At 38.3% G+C, this 16,318-nt stretch overlaps 1 protein-coding gene across 1 annotated transcript; it reads right to left on the bottom strand.

Moving 5' to 3' along the window:
* Positions 1-732: 732 nt before the first annotated feature.
* Positions 733-15,617, bottom strand: LOC131479428 (probable myosin light chain kinase DDB_G0275057; the record flags this gene model as incomplete). The annotated part of the gene is given in 8 exon segments (XM_058659934.1): positions 733-859; positions 3,497-3,602; positions 4,702-4,769; positions 7,020-7,067; positions 7,069-7,095; positions 11,154-11,362; positions 15,325-15,457; positions 15,459-15,617. Coding segments are annotated over 8 exon segments (877 nt in total), but the record flags the coding sequence as incomplete, so codon positions are not given.
* Positions 15,618-16,318: the final 701 nt, after the last annotated feature.

The following is a 16,318-nucleotide window of genomic DNA, read 5'->3' as shown; positions in this document are numbered from 1 at the left end:
CATACCGACAGAGGAATTTCAAGAGAAGAGGGCTGCACAACGACAGACAGATACACACCCAGAGATAGCCAGAGACACACAGCCACAGTAGACGCAAACAGGTACAGATACAGAAAGACAAACACAGACAGACACAGGCAGACACAGATACACGCTGACAGACAGACAAACACACAAAGATACAGGCAGACGAGTACAGACAGACAGACACAGACAGATGGAGACAGATCGACAGAAATGCAAACAGAGAGTCAGACACAAACACAGAGGCATACACACAAACAGACACAGAGACGTACACACGGACAGACACGGATTTTACATCGACAGAGAGATGCAGATACACAGACAAGCACAGATAGACACAAACAGATAGAGACAAAGCGACAGCGAAGCAGACAGACAGACGGGAAGTCGGAGACGCAGATAAGAAAACGGATCCACCAGACTCTTATTCTGGCTAGGTTATACACAGAGAATGTATAGCAGCTTCATACGAGAGAGGTGCGCAAGAGCAGAAGAGAAGGTCAGCAGAAGAAAGGAAGGGAGTGAGTAGAGCCTCTTTACACATCAACCATTAAGAGACGTGTTAAGCGTTGTCAGGAGTAATAGAAAGAATGAAAAACGAATAGGGCAAGGAGACGAATGTAAGCACATGACACACACTGATAGCAGACGTGTTGTAGTGGGTTTGAGAGGCAATAATGCAACCGTACGTGAAGAAAACTTTACCTTGTGCGGCAGTAAGACGCGTCTTGGGGTTTCTGTCGAGTAGGCGACTCACAAAGTCGATGCAGGAGTCGGTAAGATGTAAACACTCCTCCGTCGTCCAGTCGATATCCTTCGTCTGAACTTCTTTCTGAATAAAAAGAACGGAAAAGACGAGCCAGCGAGGATGGCGCTGTTGGGCGTTGGGGTCACACAATTATAATTCAGATGTCTATACGCGTGATACAGAAGAAGAGAATGCAGGGGGGGAGAAGGTGTCACTATTACTACAAGTAGTATTAACTAAGTATTAGTAGTATTAGTGGTATTATCATCGTAATACACTCAAGCGTATATTTTAATATTAGTATTAATATTACTAGTATTATCATTGTAGTAGACTCAAGCGTATTACTGTAATATCAGTATCAGTATTATTATTAGTATTAACATCGTAATACACTCAAGCGTATATTATAATACAAGTATTAGTAGTTGTAGTAGTAGTATTATCATCGTAGTAGACCCGAGCGGATACCCGGGCAGAAGCACAATGAGCACGTGTGTGGCTCGTTTCTCTTTCCTCCATCTTCTTCCTCATCATCAGTACCTTATACATACAAACAAACACATACACACACACATATTCGCACAAATATACTCATACACACAGACACACGCACATGTATACGCACACACATTCACACATTCACACATTCACACATTCGCACACACACACACACACACACACAAACACACACATATTCACACACAAACGCACACATGTATTCACACATACACACACACATATTCACAAACACACATATATACGGACACCACCACAGAGAAATGCGACCGAGACAGGGACACATAATGAAATGCAGCAGTGGCATTCCCCATACGACGTCTGTTCTATTTATCGTCGCGCGTGCACACACATTCATACATGTAATACACACACAAAAGATGCAATACAATGTTTCGCCGTACTATTATGAATATATACACACGAATGTAAGGAGATAAGAAAAGAAGAACGGCCAGTACTACACATCTCAGAATCAACTGCTCTCTCTGCTTCATCACACATATATTATATCATTTAAGTGCCATATGCCCTATCCTTTTCTCTGTGTGTGTGTGTGTGTATATGCGTATGTGTGTGTACGTATACGTGTATGTGTGTGTGTATATGTATATGTCTATGTGTTTGTATGTGTATATGTGTATGTGTGTGTGTGTACAATGTAGTCGTAGTAGTACTAGGACAGTTCAGTGAACCGTCATTACACAGCGATACATACACAACACCCATATACCCCGTAAAGGCATACATGTATGATATATACGAGCAATGTTCTCTCCTCTCCCGTCCTCCAGTTCTACTACTAGAACGCACACGTCGTACGCTATCGGAAACCAACGGTGCGACCGCCACACAAACACACACACACACACACCATCACCACGTATACGTATATACACACACGCACCACGTACAGACACCCACACACACACACACACACGGACGTATACACATACATACATACGTACATACATAAAAACATACATACAAACATAAATACACACATACAGCCAAACGCACGTATGAAGACAGACAGAGAGACACACACACACAAGTATACAGACACACACACGCACCGTGTGTAGAGACACACGCGCCGGTTATAGAGACAACCACACGCACCACGTTCACATAGGTACACACAGGCATCACGTTTAGAGACACACATACGCACACGCACATACACGCACACCTGAACAAACACCGCCACACACACACTCACACGTCTGCTGACACTACTCACATGCACCATGTATACAAACACACACACGCACCACGTACGGAGTCTCTCACGCACACGCACCATGTATACACACACACACACACTGACACCACGTATATAGTATCACACACACACAGGCACAAGGTATACAGACACACAAACACGCACACACACACACACACACGCACAAGGTATACATACAGACACACAGACACACGCACAAGGTATACACACACACAGACACACACACGCACAAGGTATACAGACACAGACACACACACACACACACACACACAGGCACCATGTGTAGAGTCTCACACACACAGGCTCCATGTATACACACACACACACACACATACACACACGCAAATCACTCACACACACACACACACACACAAACACACACACACGCATGTATACAGGTTCTGTATGTAGCGTTACTTGCTCTACTAGTACTCTTACTACTGCTACTACTACTATTACTACTACTACCACTTATTTTTTTCCTTTATCTTGTACATCATTGTGGGTGTAGAGAGCTCGCCGCATCAATCGTGAGGAGAGGTTTCTTGTGGTCATCCTTTTCTCTCCTCTGGATATGCGTGTTGTTTTACCTGTCAACAACATCGTGAAGATGGATGTATGTAGAATCTCGTGCAGTATTGGAAGAGTAAGAACAGAAAGTAAGTAGTCGTCTTCGCCAGACAGAAATATACACGAGAAAACAGAGTCCCGAAGAATGAAAAGGGAGGAGAAAGGAAGGGGTTAAATGTATGCTGTGCTAGCGCATACATAATACATACATATATATATATAGAGAGAGAGAGACATATATATACATACATGCATACATACATGCATGCATACATTCGTACATACGTATATATATACTCATACATATATATATGTGGTATTGGAGACAGATAGAAAGAGAAAAAAGAACTAAGACAAAGGAGAAAAGCTCTGTTGGTTCTTCTTACTGCAATAAGCGCAGGTTTACTGCCTTCAAATGGATATCTCCCGAAAAGCATGAGGAATAACATCACGCCGAACGCCCACATGTCCACACTGCAGCCATAGTGTCTCCTAATCATTGAAATAACGCACATACATACACACATAACGAAAGGAGGAGGAGGACAATGAGGAGAAGGAGGAGGAAAAAGAGCAAGAGCAACACAGCACTATGTATAATATCATGCATATAACCTATACATATAAGCAGCAATATATATGTATGTATATATCTATAATATATATATATATATATAAATATATATATGTACCTATACATGTAAGCAGCAGTATATATGTATGTATATATATATATCTATAATATATATATATATATATGTACCTATACATGTAAGCAGCAGTATATATGTATGTATGTATACATATATATATATATATATACATAATATACATACCTATACAAATAACCAGTAGTATATACGTATATATATATATATATATATGTACCTATACATGTAAGCAGCAGTATATATGTATGTATGTATACACATACATATATATACCTATAGACATAACCACTAGTATATATGTATATATGTATACACACATATATACATACATACCTATACAAATAACCAGTAGTATATACGTATATATATATATATATATATATATATATATATATACCTACAACGAGTAGTGAGACCATAGACCCTTAGAACTGGGGCGACACAAGCGGCGGTAGTTTAATTCGTACTAAACACTAATATATTTAAGAGGAGGCCGCAAGAAGCACTAGTACACTCTTTTTTCAAGCAGCAGTTATTGTTGTTGTTGTCAACTTCGAGTACAAAGAGCAATAAGTTATACGCAATCACATACACGATGTAACACGTTTGTGTACGTAACATGCATATCGCCAGCAACAGAAAGGGAGAGAGAGAGCAATATATAACAAACATACGACCAGCAACACCGAGAGAGCACTACTATGTATGACGCACACTATATCAACAGAAAGAAAGCACTACAGACAACAAGCGTATCGTCAGTAAGTGAAAATGGCACAGTACATGACACACACACACACAAACATACACATATACATATACATTCACACCCATATACATATACATTCACACCCATATACACACACACACCTATTCACACACGTATACACACACACATATATGTCATGCGGGTTGCTTACTCTATTAACTCTGGAGATATGTAGTGCGGCGACCCACAAAGATCAGTTAAATACCCGGACTCCGGAAGCTGCGAGTAAGAGAAGAGAGGAAGATGGAAAAAAAAAGAGGGCAGAGATGCAAAAAATCATATGAGAAGTAAAAACGAAATAAAAGAGCATAAAACATCATTTGCTCTAACAGAAAACACCTGAGGCATCAATATCAAATACGTACCTCCATACACTCGCGTGTACATACTTTGCATATACATGCTCCACACATACATTTGCGCAGGCGCATACACACACACACACACAGGCACACAGCCAGAGGGTCGTATACAAACCGTGTATTCACAATAAGCGTTTCCCTCACGAACTATTTACACATCCCACACATAACGTGGAGACAAATATACATCACCCACACACGTACACATAGAGACAACAAATGTGCGTCTCCTTTATACTCACGTTCTCACGTACGTGTAGATAAATTACATGCAGAAGTACGTATTTACGTATGCATGTATGTGTATGTATGTATATTTCATGCATGTATGTGTATCTCACACACACACATAGAGAGAACGTGCCTCTCCTTCACACTTACACTCTCGAAAAGCGGTATACATACTGCAGACAGAAAATTCGACCATTTTTCCGTGAGTCGTGCACCGTGTACAAAGAGAAAACGCACGGGTGCTGCCAACCCCCAATACCCCCCATACACAGACACACACACACACACAGACCTCCTCCACATGCATGCTCCATGTACGCATATACAAAACAGTTACTGGCGTAGTTGTATATATCTACACACACACACACCATGTACACCCACACGCACACAGACGCGTACTACCATATGTACACTTACACATGCACACGCGTACTAGTAAATGTACATACACACACACACACACATATACACACGTAGACATGTACATATATACACCCACACAGGTAATCGTGCTGGGAAGAGGAGGCCGCAAGTAGGTGGAGCGCCACGCATGTGGGTATATATAAAACAGTGAGAAGGAGGAGGAGAAGTAGTAGCAGTAGTATAAGTAGATGGCATACGTAAGTAAGCACCTCCTGGCAAGTACCGTCATTTGGGGCCACTGCTGGCTAAGGCTTGAAGAGTACCTGCTAGACTACGTAGTATTCTTATAGACGCTATACCAGAATTCCTTCAGTAGTGACGCTTGCATATATATATATGTATACATATATATCTATATGCATATGTATATTCAGCAGTCTGTCATCCCGTGTATGTATGTACGTATGTATGTATGCATGTATGTATGTATCTATATGTATGTATGTATATTGTATGTATGTATATGTATGTATATGTATGTATATGTATGTATATGTATGTATAGTATATGTATGTATGTACGTATGTAAGTATGTATGTATGTATGTATGTATGTATGTATGTATGTATGTATGTATGTATGTATGTATGTATGTATGTATGTATGTATGTATGTATGTATGTATGTATGTATGTATGTATGTATGTATGTATGTATGTATGTATGTATGTATGTATGTATGTATGTATGTATGTATGTATGTATGTATGTATGTATGTATGTATGTATGTATGTATGTATGTATGTATGTATGTATGTATGTATGTATGTATGTATGTATGTATGTATGTATGTATGTATGTATGTATGTATGGTATGTATGTATGTATGTATGTATGTATGTATGTATGTATGTATGTATGTATGTATGTATGTATGTATGTATGTATGTATGTATGTATGTATGTATGTATGTATGTATGTATATATGTATGTTACGTATATGTGTGTGTGTGTGTGTGTGTGTGTGTGTGTGTGTGTGCGCGCATGTATGTGCGCTTGTGTCTGTGTCTGTGTATATGCGCGTGTATGTCGCGGTATGTGTGTTGATGTGTGTGTATTGTATGTGTGTCCGTGTAACTGTGAGTGTTAGACGCTTGTGCGAACAAGTCGAAGTCGCCCTCATACTGAAAGAAGGGTCCCCCAAACACAAACATATACGCGGGTGGCGCGTGCACGAATGTGCACACGTGTGTGGGTGTGTATATGCATGTGCGTGCGTGTCTGTATAAAAACATAGGCGTGCGTGTCTTGACGAATACATATGCGCGCGTGTCTGTATGAATACATATGCGCGCGTGTCTGTATGCATATATGTGCGTGTGTGTCTGTGTGTGTATATGAGCCCGTGTGTGAGTGTGTGTCCCCTGTGAAATAGAGCGGAAGTCGTCACACTTAACTCGGAAGAGGTCGAAAAGAATAAGAAAGGAAGCGCGAGAGGCGTCTTACTCGCGAGGACATGCCAAAGTCGATGAGTTTCACGACCGCATCGGGGGAGTTGTCCTTTGTACATAAAATTTTCTGCCTGTCCAACGAAAACCAAAAAGAGCAGCGTAGCACACACGCACACGCACACAAGAGCAGAAAGCTCGGAGGGAATAGAGAGCACCCGCACACACAGGCGCAGAAACGTAGGAAGAGATGGAGAATACCCGCACACACACACTTACACAGAGTAGAAATTCAAGAGGAATTTCCAGAGAGCAGCACAACACGAATATGTGAAGTCACATGACCTCCTCGAAGCACAACAAGTACTTATATACACCAATACCATATATATGTGGTATATACCAATATACATATATATGTATATATAGCCATATGTATGTGTATATATGTATTTACAACCATACACATGTATATATGTATACGTTTATATACATACGAATTTATATTTTACAACGTCTCAGATAGCGCCGTATGGACACGCATACACACACACATGTACATGGACACACCACACACACACACACACACACGCTACACCTGTGTGATAGAGCAGTACTAACACACACACAATACACATATCTAGAGCACACCATGCATGCATATATATATATATATATATGGGGCAGAGAGAGAGATAGAGGGAGAATGAGGGAGGCACAGTAGTGGATGCTGTACGATGACAGTGTCACAATATCTACTGTATAGTATAAACTGCAAGACTGTGTTTCACACACGCACACTATGATAATTCAGCGAGCCGACAGAAGAAGAACTGACGTACATACACACTCTCGACACATGGTTGCTGTCCTGGTACCATGTATGTTTCTGTAGTGTGTAGCATTAGACGCAAAAGGAAGAATGATTATGTATTCACTAAGGATAAAAGAAGAATGAAAAAAAGAGAAGTCTATTGTTGAGTAGAGCACTTAGGGAAAATGAAAAAAACATACATACAAAAAGCGTAGAAGAAAAAAAAAGTATTAGTAGTAGTAGTAATACAGTGGTGCCTGACTACGTATTACGACAGGAGTAGTTGTTACAGTATCATGTAGAGTTGACATGATTACCGTACGCACTGCACGTACAAAAAAAAAGAATTAGAATGAAGACTCAGAGAGGGGGGAAGGGCGGACGGGCGGAGGGAGGGAAGATACTACTATATATAGCACTGAAGAACACACAGTACATATGTATATGTATAGACCACACATATACATATATAGATATATGTGTATATACATATTTACATAAGAGAGAGAGACATATAGAGATATATACATATCATAAATATCGAACCAAAAGATAGTACGTGGTGCGAGAACGAAGAGTTATAATGGTAGCTGACGATAATAGAAGAATGAAGGAGGGTGGAGGACACAATTATATATGTCCTAGAGAAACAAGCACTATATATATATATATGTATATATATCTATAGTGATGTAAGAAAGAGTTAGTATAGGTAATAACGGAAAGAAGATGATCTCCGGTGGTCTGGCTGACGTGGAGGGGGGTCTAAGACACCAGTATATGCGGCCTCGACTAGAAGGCATCACACACACACATATATATACACATATACACAGGCATTACACATATCTATACATATACACAGGCATTACACATATATATATACATATACACAGGCATTACACATATATATACACATATACACAGGCATTACACATATATATACATATAAACAGGCATCACATATATATATATATATGTAGGGAAACAGTAAGTAACGGTAGGAAGAAGGAAAAAAATTATGACGGTGGCTGACGGATAAAAAAGAATAATACAGAGAATGCAGGGAAGAGGGCAGAATATAATTATATGGACATTCTCACAGACAGACCAATCCGCGGGGAAGAAGAAGTTTGGGGTAGCGGGAAGCGGCTGATGAAGAGGAGGACGGTAGTAGAGAGAGTGGAATACACATCTACTATAGTAACGCAAATTTTTGGAAAGGGAAACTTACAATGTTTAGAAACGATTACAAAAGCAGGACACTACAGCTGATACGAAAATAGAGAGAAGAAAATGGACTATAGTAGTGGGCATATGCATATATGTACATATATATATATATTATATACAAGATAGAGGAGCAGACCTACTATGTAATACGAAGAAGAACAAGTAATACTCTAGTAATGGGGCATATATAAATATACATACATTTGTACATATATATAGATTATATGCAAGATAGAGAAGCAGACCTAACATTCAATACGAAGGAAGAAGTAATACTATAGTGATGGGCATATATATATACATATGTACATATATATAGATTATATGCAAGATAGAGAAGCAGACCTAACATTCAATACGAAGAAGAAGTAATACTATAGTGATGGGCATATATATATATACATATGTACATATATATATATAGATTATATACAAGATAGAGAAGCAGATCTAGGCATATAATACGAAGACGAAGAAGCAGTATTGTGGTAATGCGCATATAATACGTATATACATTCATACATATGTATATGTATACTATATACTTTATAGAAATTCAGACCTAACATATACTACGAAAAAGAAGTAGAAGTAATATGGTAATAGGCGTATATATTTATTATGGACAATATCGAAAAAACACACAGCAGACAATACGAAGAAGAAGAAGAAGTCGTATATATTTATGGGCATATATATACATATATATATCATATATCGTATATATTTATGGGCATATATATACATATATATATATATCATATATTAGATAGAGAAAAGGCATAACAGGCAATACAAAAAGAAGTAGCAGTAATATACTATGTATATAGATATATATATATATCTGCACATATACGTATGTATTATATTAAAAATAGGCGAAGAGCAGACCTAACAGATATTACGACCCGAAGAAGTACAAGTATTTGGTAATGGGCATAGACCATACGAAGAAGTAATATAGTAATGAGAATATCTACTACATATATAGAATATAAAAAATATGGTAATGAGAATATATAGAATATAGAGAGGCAGACATATAACACGAAGAAGAACTATAAAGGTTTCTAAAAATGTGCAGAGAGACGTGTGTGTCTAAGAGCAATAACGTGTAGATGAGAGAGCAGCTACAACAGAAGAAGAGAAAGGAAGAGGAAGAGTAGGTGATGACTGTCACACAAAAAAAGACTCACGTCAGCAGTACACTATTACTATTGCAGCAACAATAATGAATTAGTTAAGCATTAGTTAAGTTAAGCAGTATATTATATATACATGACAACACATACATGTATGGATAGTAGAGCAGCACGGATATATCATAACAGAGTAGTACGTACACTACATATATACACATATATACGTACACACATTAGAAGGTAGACTAGTACTATTACAGCAGCAATAATGGAACAGTGAAGCAACGCCAGTATAGTATATATACATGACAACACACACACTCACACACGAATACTAGAGCAACAGAACAACTGTAGAGAACCACTACTGTTATGTATACACAACAGTTGTGATGCTGTTGCCGCTGTTCCTGCTGGGTAATTACTGCTGTTGGTATTGCGATCAATTTTACTGCTCTTCCTGCAGCTGATGTTGCTGTAGTGTATCCATCTTGTGGAGTAGACTAATTATTTGATGGCGACTTCATCGCTAATAATCATAATACAGCAATACTCATAATATATATACGCATGACAACACAGAGTCAACAGTATTGGAGAGCAACGAAGAGTAGTAAGAGAGCAACAGTAATATCTGTACACAGATGCATACACGCAGGCTGAATGATAATAGTCTCACAAAATTAATTTAATAGTTGTGTTTAGCCACTGGTTCACCCTCAACTACCTAGTTCGTGATGGTAGTAGAGCACCATGCATAATACATACACATGACAACATATATATACTTATGTGGATGTACGTATGCTTCTATGTAGCTGTGTATGTATATATAATCGTACTAATTCGTCGATTCGTACTCGGAAGAGAGCAGCACTAATCCTGCCTACAGAACACGACAATATACATGTACATAAAATATACATCCACACAACAAAGAGCTCTTTCCTCCTTTTTCTATATTCTCGTGATTTAAAAGAAGAGACAGTGGAAATCCTTGTACCTTAATATCACGATGCACTATCTGACGCTCATGCAAATACGCAAGAGCTGAAATCATCTGCTTGCAAAAGTTAGAGGCGTCTTGCTCTGTCAACTTCGTTCTCTTCACAATTCGATAGAAGAGCTCCCCTCCAGCAAGCAACTCCAATACCGCGTAAAAGAAATATCGATCCTCAAAGAAATCCACATATTTAACTATGTGCGGATGGTCTGCACACAAGTATACACACACACACATATATATACCCACAACAATATACGCATACACGTATCCAGCAATAAATATATATATCTATACATGTACGCACAAACGAAAACTACAATCTGCATTATGTGTGGATCGTCTGCAGTAGTATATACACACCCGCAGCAGTATTTACAAACTTTAAGCATAACACACAAATACACACACACATACGTATACATACACACTCACACACACATGCACACACGAGGAGGCCACTGAAAGAGAAATTACGGACGGATGAGTGTCTGCATACAGTATATGCATACGTATACGTCTATTAATATATAAACCGATACCCACACAAACACAAAGAAGAGATAGAGAGAGAGATTATGTATGGATGATGGTATGCAGCAGTGTATACACATGTATACATATATATATATATATATATCTGGACAACCCCGGGTATATTTATATATATACACATATAAATATACAGACACCCACACAAACATAAAGAAGAGAGTGGAAGAGAGGACCATGGGCGGATGATGATCTACAGCAGTATAAACACACGTATATATATATATCTGGACACTCATTTATATATATACATATATATACATACAGACACCCCCACAAACATAGAGAAGAGAGTGAAAGAGAGATTATGGGCGGATGAGGGTCTGCAGCAGTACATACACACGGATATACATATATACACAGTTCGGATACTCATTCATACATATATATATATATATATATGCAGACACCCACACACATATAAAGAAGCGAAAAAAAGAAAGATGATGGGCGGATGATGGTCTGCAGCAGTATAGTTAACACGTATACATATATATACAAAGACATCCACTAAGGCACAACAAGCAGAACCAGAGAGTGATCTCGGACGGATGATGGTCTGCAGCAATCTATACACACGTACATATATATATATATATACGTACAAAGACATCCATATACATATATACACACACAGACACACACACAGACACGAAGAAGAAACAGAGAGAAAAAGAATGGGACCGATGAGGGTTTGCAGCAGCTCGAACACACGTAAACGTAATACACAGGTATAAATCCGCATATATACACATACACTCACACACACCACACACTCACACACAGAATGAGAGGGAGAGTGTGTATGTTTCATCTCTCTTTTACCTTCTTATTTCCCTTCCCTCCCCCTACGTAGCCTGTCTGCCTCTGTACACGCATACCCTTCTACATATATACACAACTATATGTTTACTGACTAAGTATGTATGTACAACTCCACTACGCTCACAGAGAAGTATATATATATATATATCACTGTACACGTACACACTCACTTCAAGCATATGTATATATATATGTATATTTGTACGTATACATGAGCGTATTCGAATCAGACATATGTAAATATATATGTAAGTATACATGAGCATATTTATAATCAGTTATTCATATGTATATGTATAGGCATACGTATGTATATTACGAGTATGAGAGCAGATGGCACGCGGGGGCTACGCACGCATTAGCACCTTCTTCCCATAAGTAGTATGTCGACCAGTAATTTATCAAGCACGACCACCAGCAATACTACCGCATGGAGTGCAGTGTGGTTGTGTGATGTCTTCATCTGTATACTTGAATACTTACTATTGAAATGACATAATAACGAGAGGACGTGCTTAGGATGCTCTACACATACCAGGGTACTGAAGCGCAAATTACTAACTTCATAAGCCTTCAGTGGTAGTCTACTACCAGACACATGCCCAGATACAACACGCAGGTGGTGTACGTGTATACGTGCATACATAAAATGTACATACACACACACACACACACGCACAACAGTAGTGGAGCTGTGTGAGTACTTGCTTCACACGCGCGAAAATGGCTCCAGTGGAAACAGTAAGCAGGGAAGTATACGTGTAAGCTGAGATAATATATATATATGTAACATATATATATGTACACACTTCCACACATCCACATCCACACACACGCACATATACAGATACACTCGCACTTATGCATACGTATAAACATACATACATACATATACATGAATGCATATACATACATACACATACATACATGCATATACATACATATATACATACACAGAGAGTCGTTGAGCTGTATGTGTATGAATGCCACAAGCGGGGACGACTCTTTCAGTGCAGCAAGCACGGGGGTGTACGTACATATGCGCCAACACAGAATGAAGACCACCGTAAAGCCCTAATCGTAGCGTCTGTTTATGTAAGTGCTGTATACACACGAAGCGACCTGTTATATATATATATAGGTATATATTTATCTGTCAGATAATAGACATATGTATAGAAGTGTAAGGATAGGGGTGGACTTACGTTTTTCTAGCCAATATATAACGGAAACACCCGTCTCATATATTAAAACATCCGATATGCATATACATATATATATAATATATATAGGTTATGTATACATAAGCGCGAAATATGATTTCTTGGAATGAGAAATACCTAGTATACATATAAATATGAATACATATATATATATATACTAAATAGGTGTACTCATTTATTAGTATAAATACATATAGAGGTGTAAGCTTAGGAGTGGACGTATGCTTTCTCAATACATATGTGCATGTTTTTGTATTGAAGCGCACTCGTACTTCTCCCGAATGAAACAACTAATATACACATCAATTTGTGCCTCAGTACAGATATGTCCTTCTCTCCCTTCCTCTCTCTCTGTCTATATACATATGGACATATACCTATACAATACATACACATGTATATGTGCACAGAGATGTATAAGTATAGGGGTGGAGGTATAGACTCTTCCCTGCGCCACAGCTACTCGAAAAAAAGACTGACAGGCTTGCCAGTCTGGGGGTATGAATACGCGGGGGTGAGTTGTGAATACGGCGGGGTGGGGGTGTGCATACGCCTTCTAGACCTGCAATACGGCTGACATACAGAGGAGCAAACACGATATACATACAGAGTTTTTCAGCCTGTGAACCACGGCCATAATGGATATATATAGTATATATATGTATATCCATACATATATAGGTATATTCATGCTTACATATGTATCCACAAATATACACACGTATATATACATGTAGGTATAAGCCAGAGGGTGTCATACGTATATATATATATATATATTTATACATACATATGTATATTCATACTTACATATGTATACACGAACATGCATACGTATATATATATATATATATACGTATATTCATGGGGGTGTGGGACTTAGGCTTCCGTGTCTTTATACGTATGAATGTTATGTTCTCATTTTGATGTAGGAGTGTTCGTGATCTCAAGTCACAAAAATCATGCAAATCAATATGTATACACATGAGAGTATATATACCTGTAGACAGCTGAAAAAAAAAATATATATATATATACATATATATATATATATTCGTGTATATCTTTAGAGAGGTTTCAAGAATATTTGAATATATATATATATATATGTATATATATATATATATATAGGGTAGCGTAGGTACTACACCCCCATGCTTGTGTGATTCTATATCAAGTGGTTTGTCACATGCTGAAAAGAACATATACTCACCTCTATACTTTATATATATATATATGTGTGTAGGTACATAAACAATGTTTTTACATATATATATGTATATGTACATGCACAATATATATATATATATACATATAGGTATGTACATACAGAATATATATATGTATATACATATATGTGTACATACAGGATATATGTATATATATGATAGGGTTCCCTTGTTCATATCTGTATACCAGTGTGAATATATCTCTTTTTTTCTCTTCCTGTCTCTCTTGTTTTTCCCTCTGTGTGTCTCTCTTTATATAGAAATACGTATGTAATGGAGTTGGCTCTTCCTTCATTCCTCGCGGTCGCCTGCATGCTGTTGTGTTGTGTGTTGTATTATTACCAAGCATCTTGAGTATGTTGACTTCGGAACGCATCATTTGTTCGTTGGAGGGACGTCCCGGAATCATTTTTTCCTTCGCAGTCATTTTTCTCTCGATGATTTTCACTGCAAACACTTCATTCGTATCTCTCTTTAGTACACTCTCGCACTTGCCCGAAGGACCCAGACCCCAGCTCTTTGCCGATTTTGTAGTGTCTGCGTATATCGTCTTCTCCGCGAGTCACCAGCAACCCTTTGCTGATGGAGTAGTCTCCGAGGCGTGGGTGACAACCTTTTCCACAGTGATTCCCCATGGCGCCAGTATACGAACTTCGTAAACGTGCAAGAAAAAAAGAATGCTCCAAGAAGAAAGAAAGAGTTCTCACGAAAAACGAAGACATACACACACATACATACACGTAGATGTGTGGACACACACACAGACACACAGAGACACACGTACAACGGGTCACGAGACACTCACCAAGGGGCAGTAAAAAGAATATACAAGTCAGGAAGAGAGGCATGAAATGTGTGAAAAAGAAGAACCATAATGTACAAAAACATTCAGAGAAAGATCGGGGTCGGTGGTCACATAATACCGCCGCAAGCTACTCAAAATGAGGACATATACATATACAATATATATAGGCAACATACATATATTCATATATATATGTATCTTATTATAAATATGTACATATATACATATTTATTTAGAGAGGTAAATATATTCACATATGTACAAGTGCATGCATATATACATGTACACGTGTATATATATATATATGTATGTGAAAGGGAGAACTGAAACAGGAATGAAAGGAAGCACTCGCGAGCAGGAGATTATGACGAGAGGGTGCTGAGAGCAATAGTCCTTAAAGAACATTTTTCGGGTGCATGCATGCAAACAGAGGGTGAGAATATAGCATAGTAGTAGACGTTATATAATGAGAGGAAGGGGAGATGCTGAAAGAAGGAAACGGAGACACACACAGAGAGATAGAAAAGGAGG

This window comes from Ochotona princeps, unplaced genomic scaffold, assembly GCF_030435755.1.
Source record: "Ochotona princeps isolate mOchPri1 unplaced genomic scaffold, mOchPri1.hap1 HAP1_SCAFFOLD_3477, whole genome shotgun sequence".
NCBI classification, from domain to species: domain Eukaryota; kingdom Metazoa; phylum Chordata; class Mammalia; order Lagomorpha; family Ochotonidae; genus Ochotona; species Ochotona princeps.
This window is presented reverse-complemented; position numbering and strand designations above follow the sequence as displayed.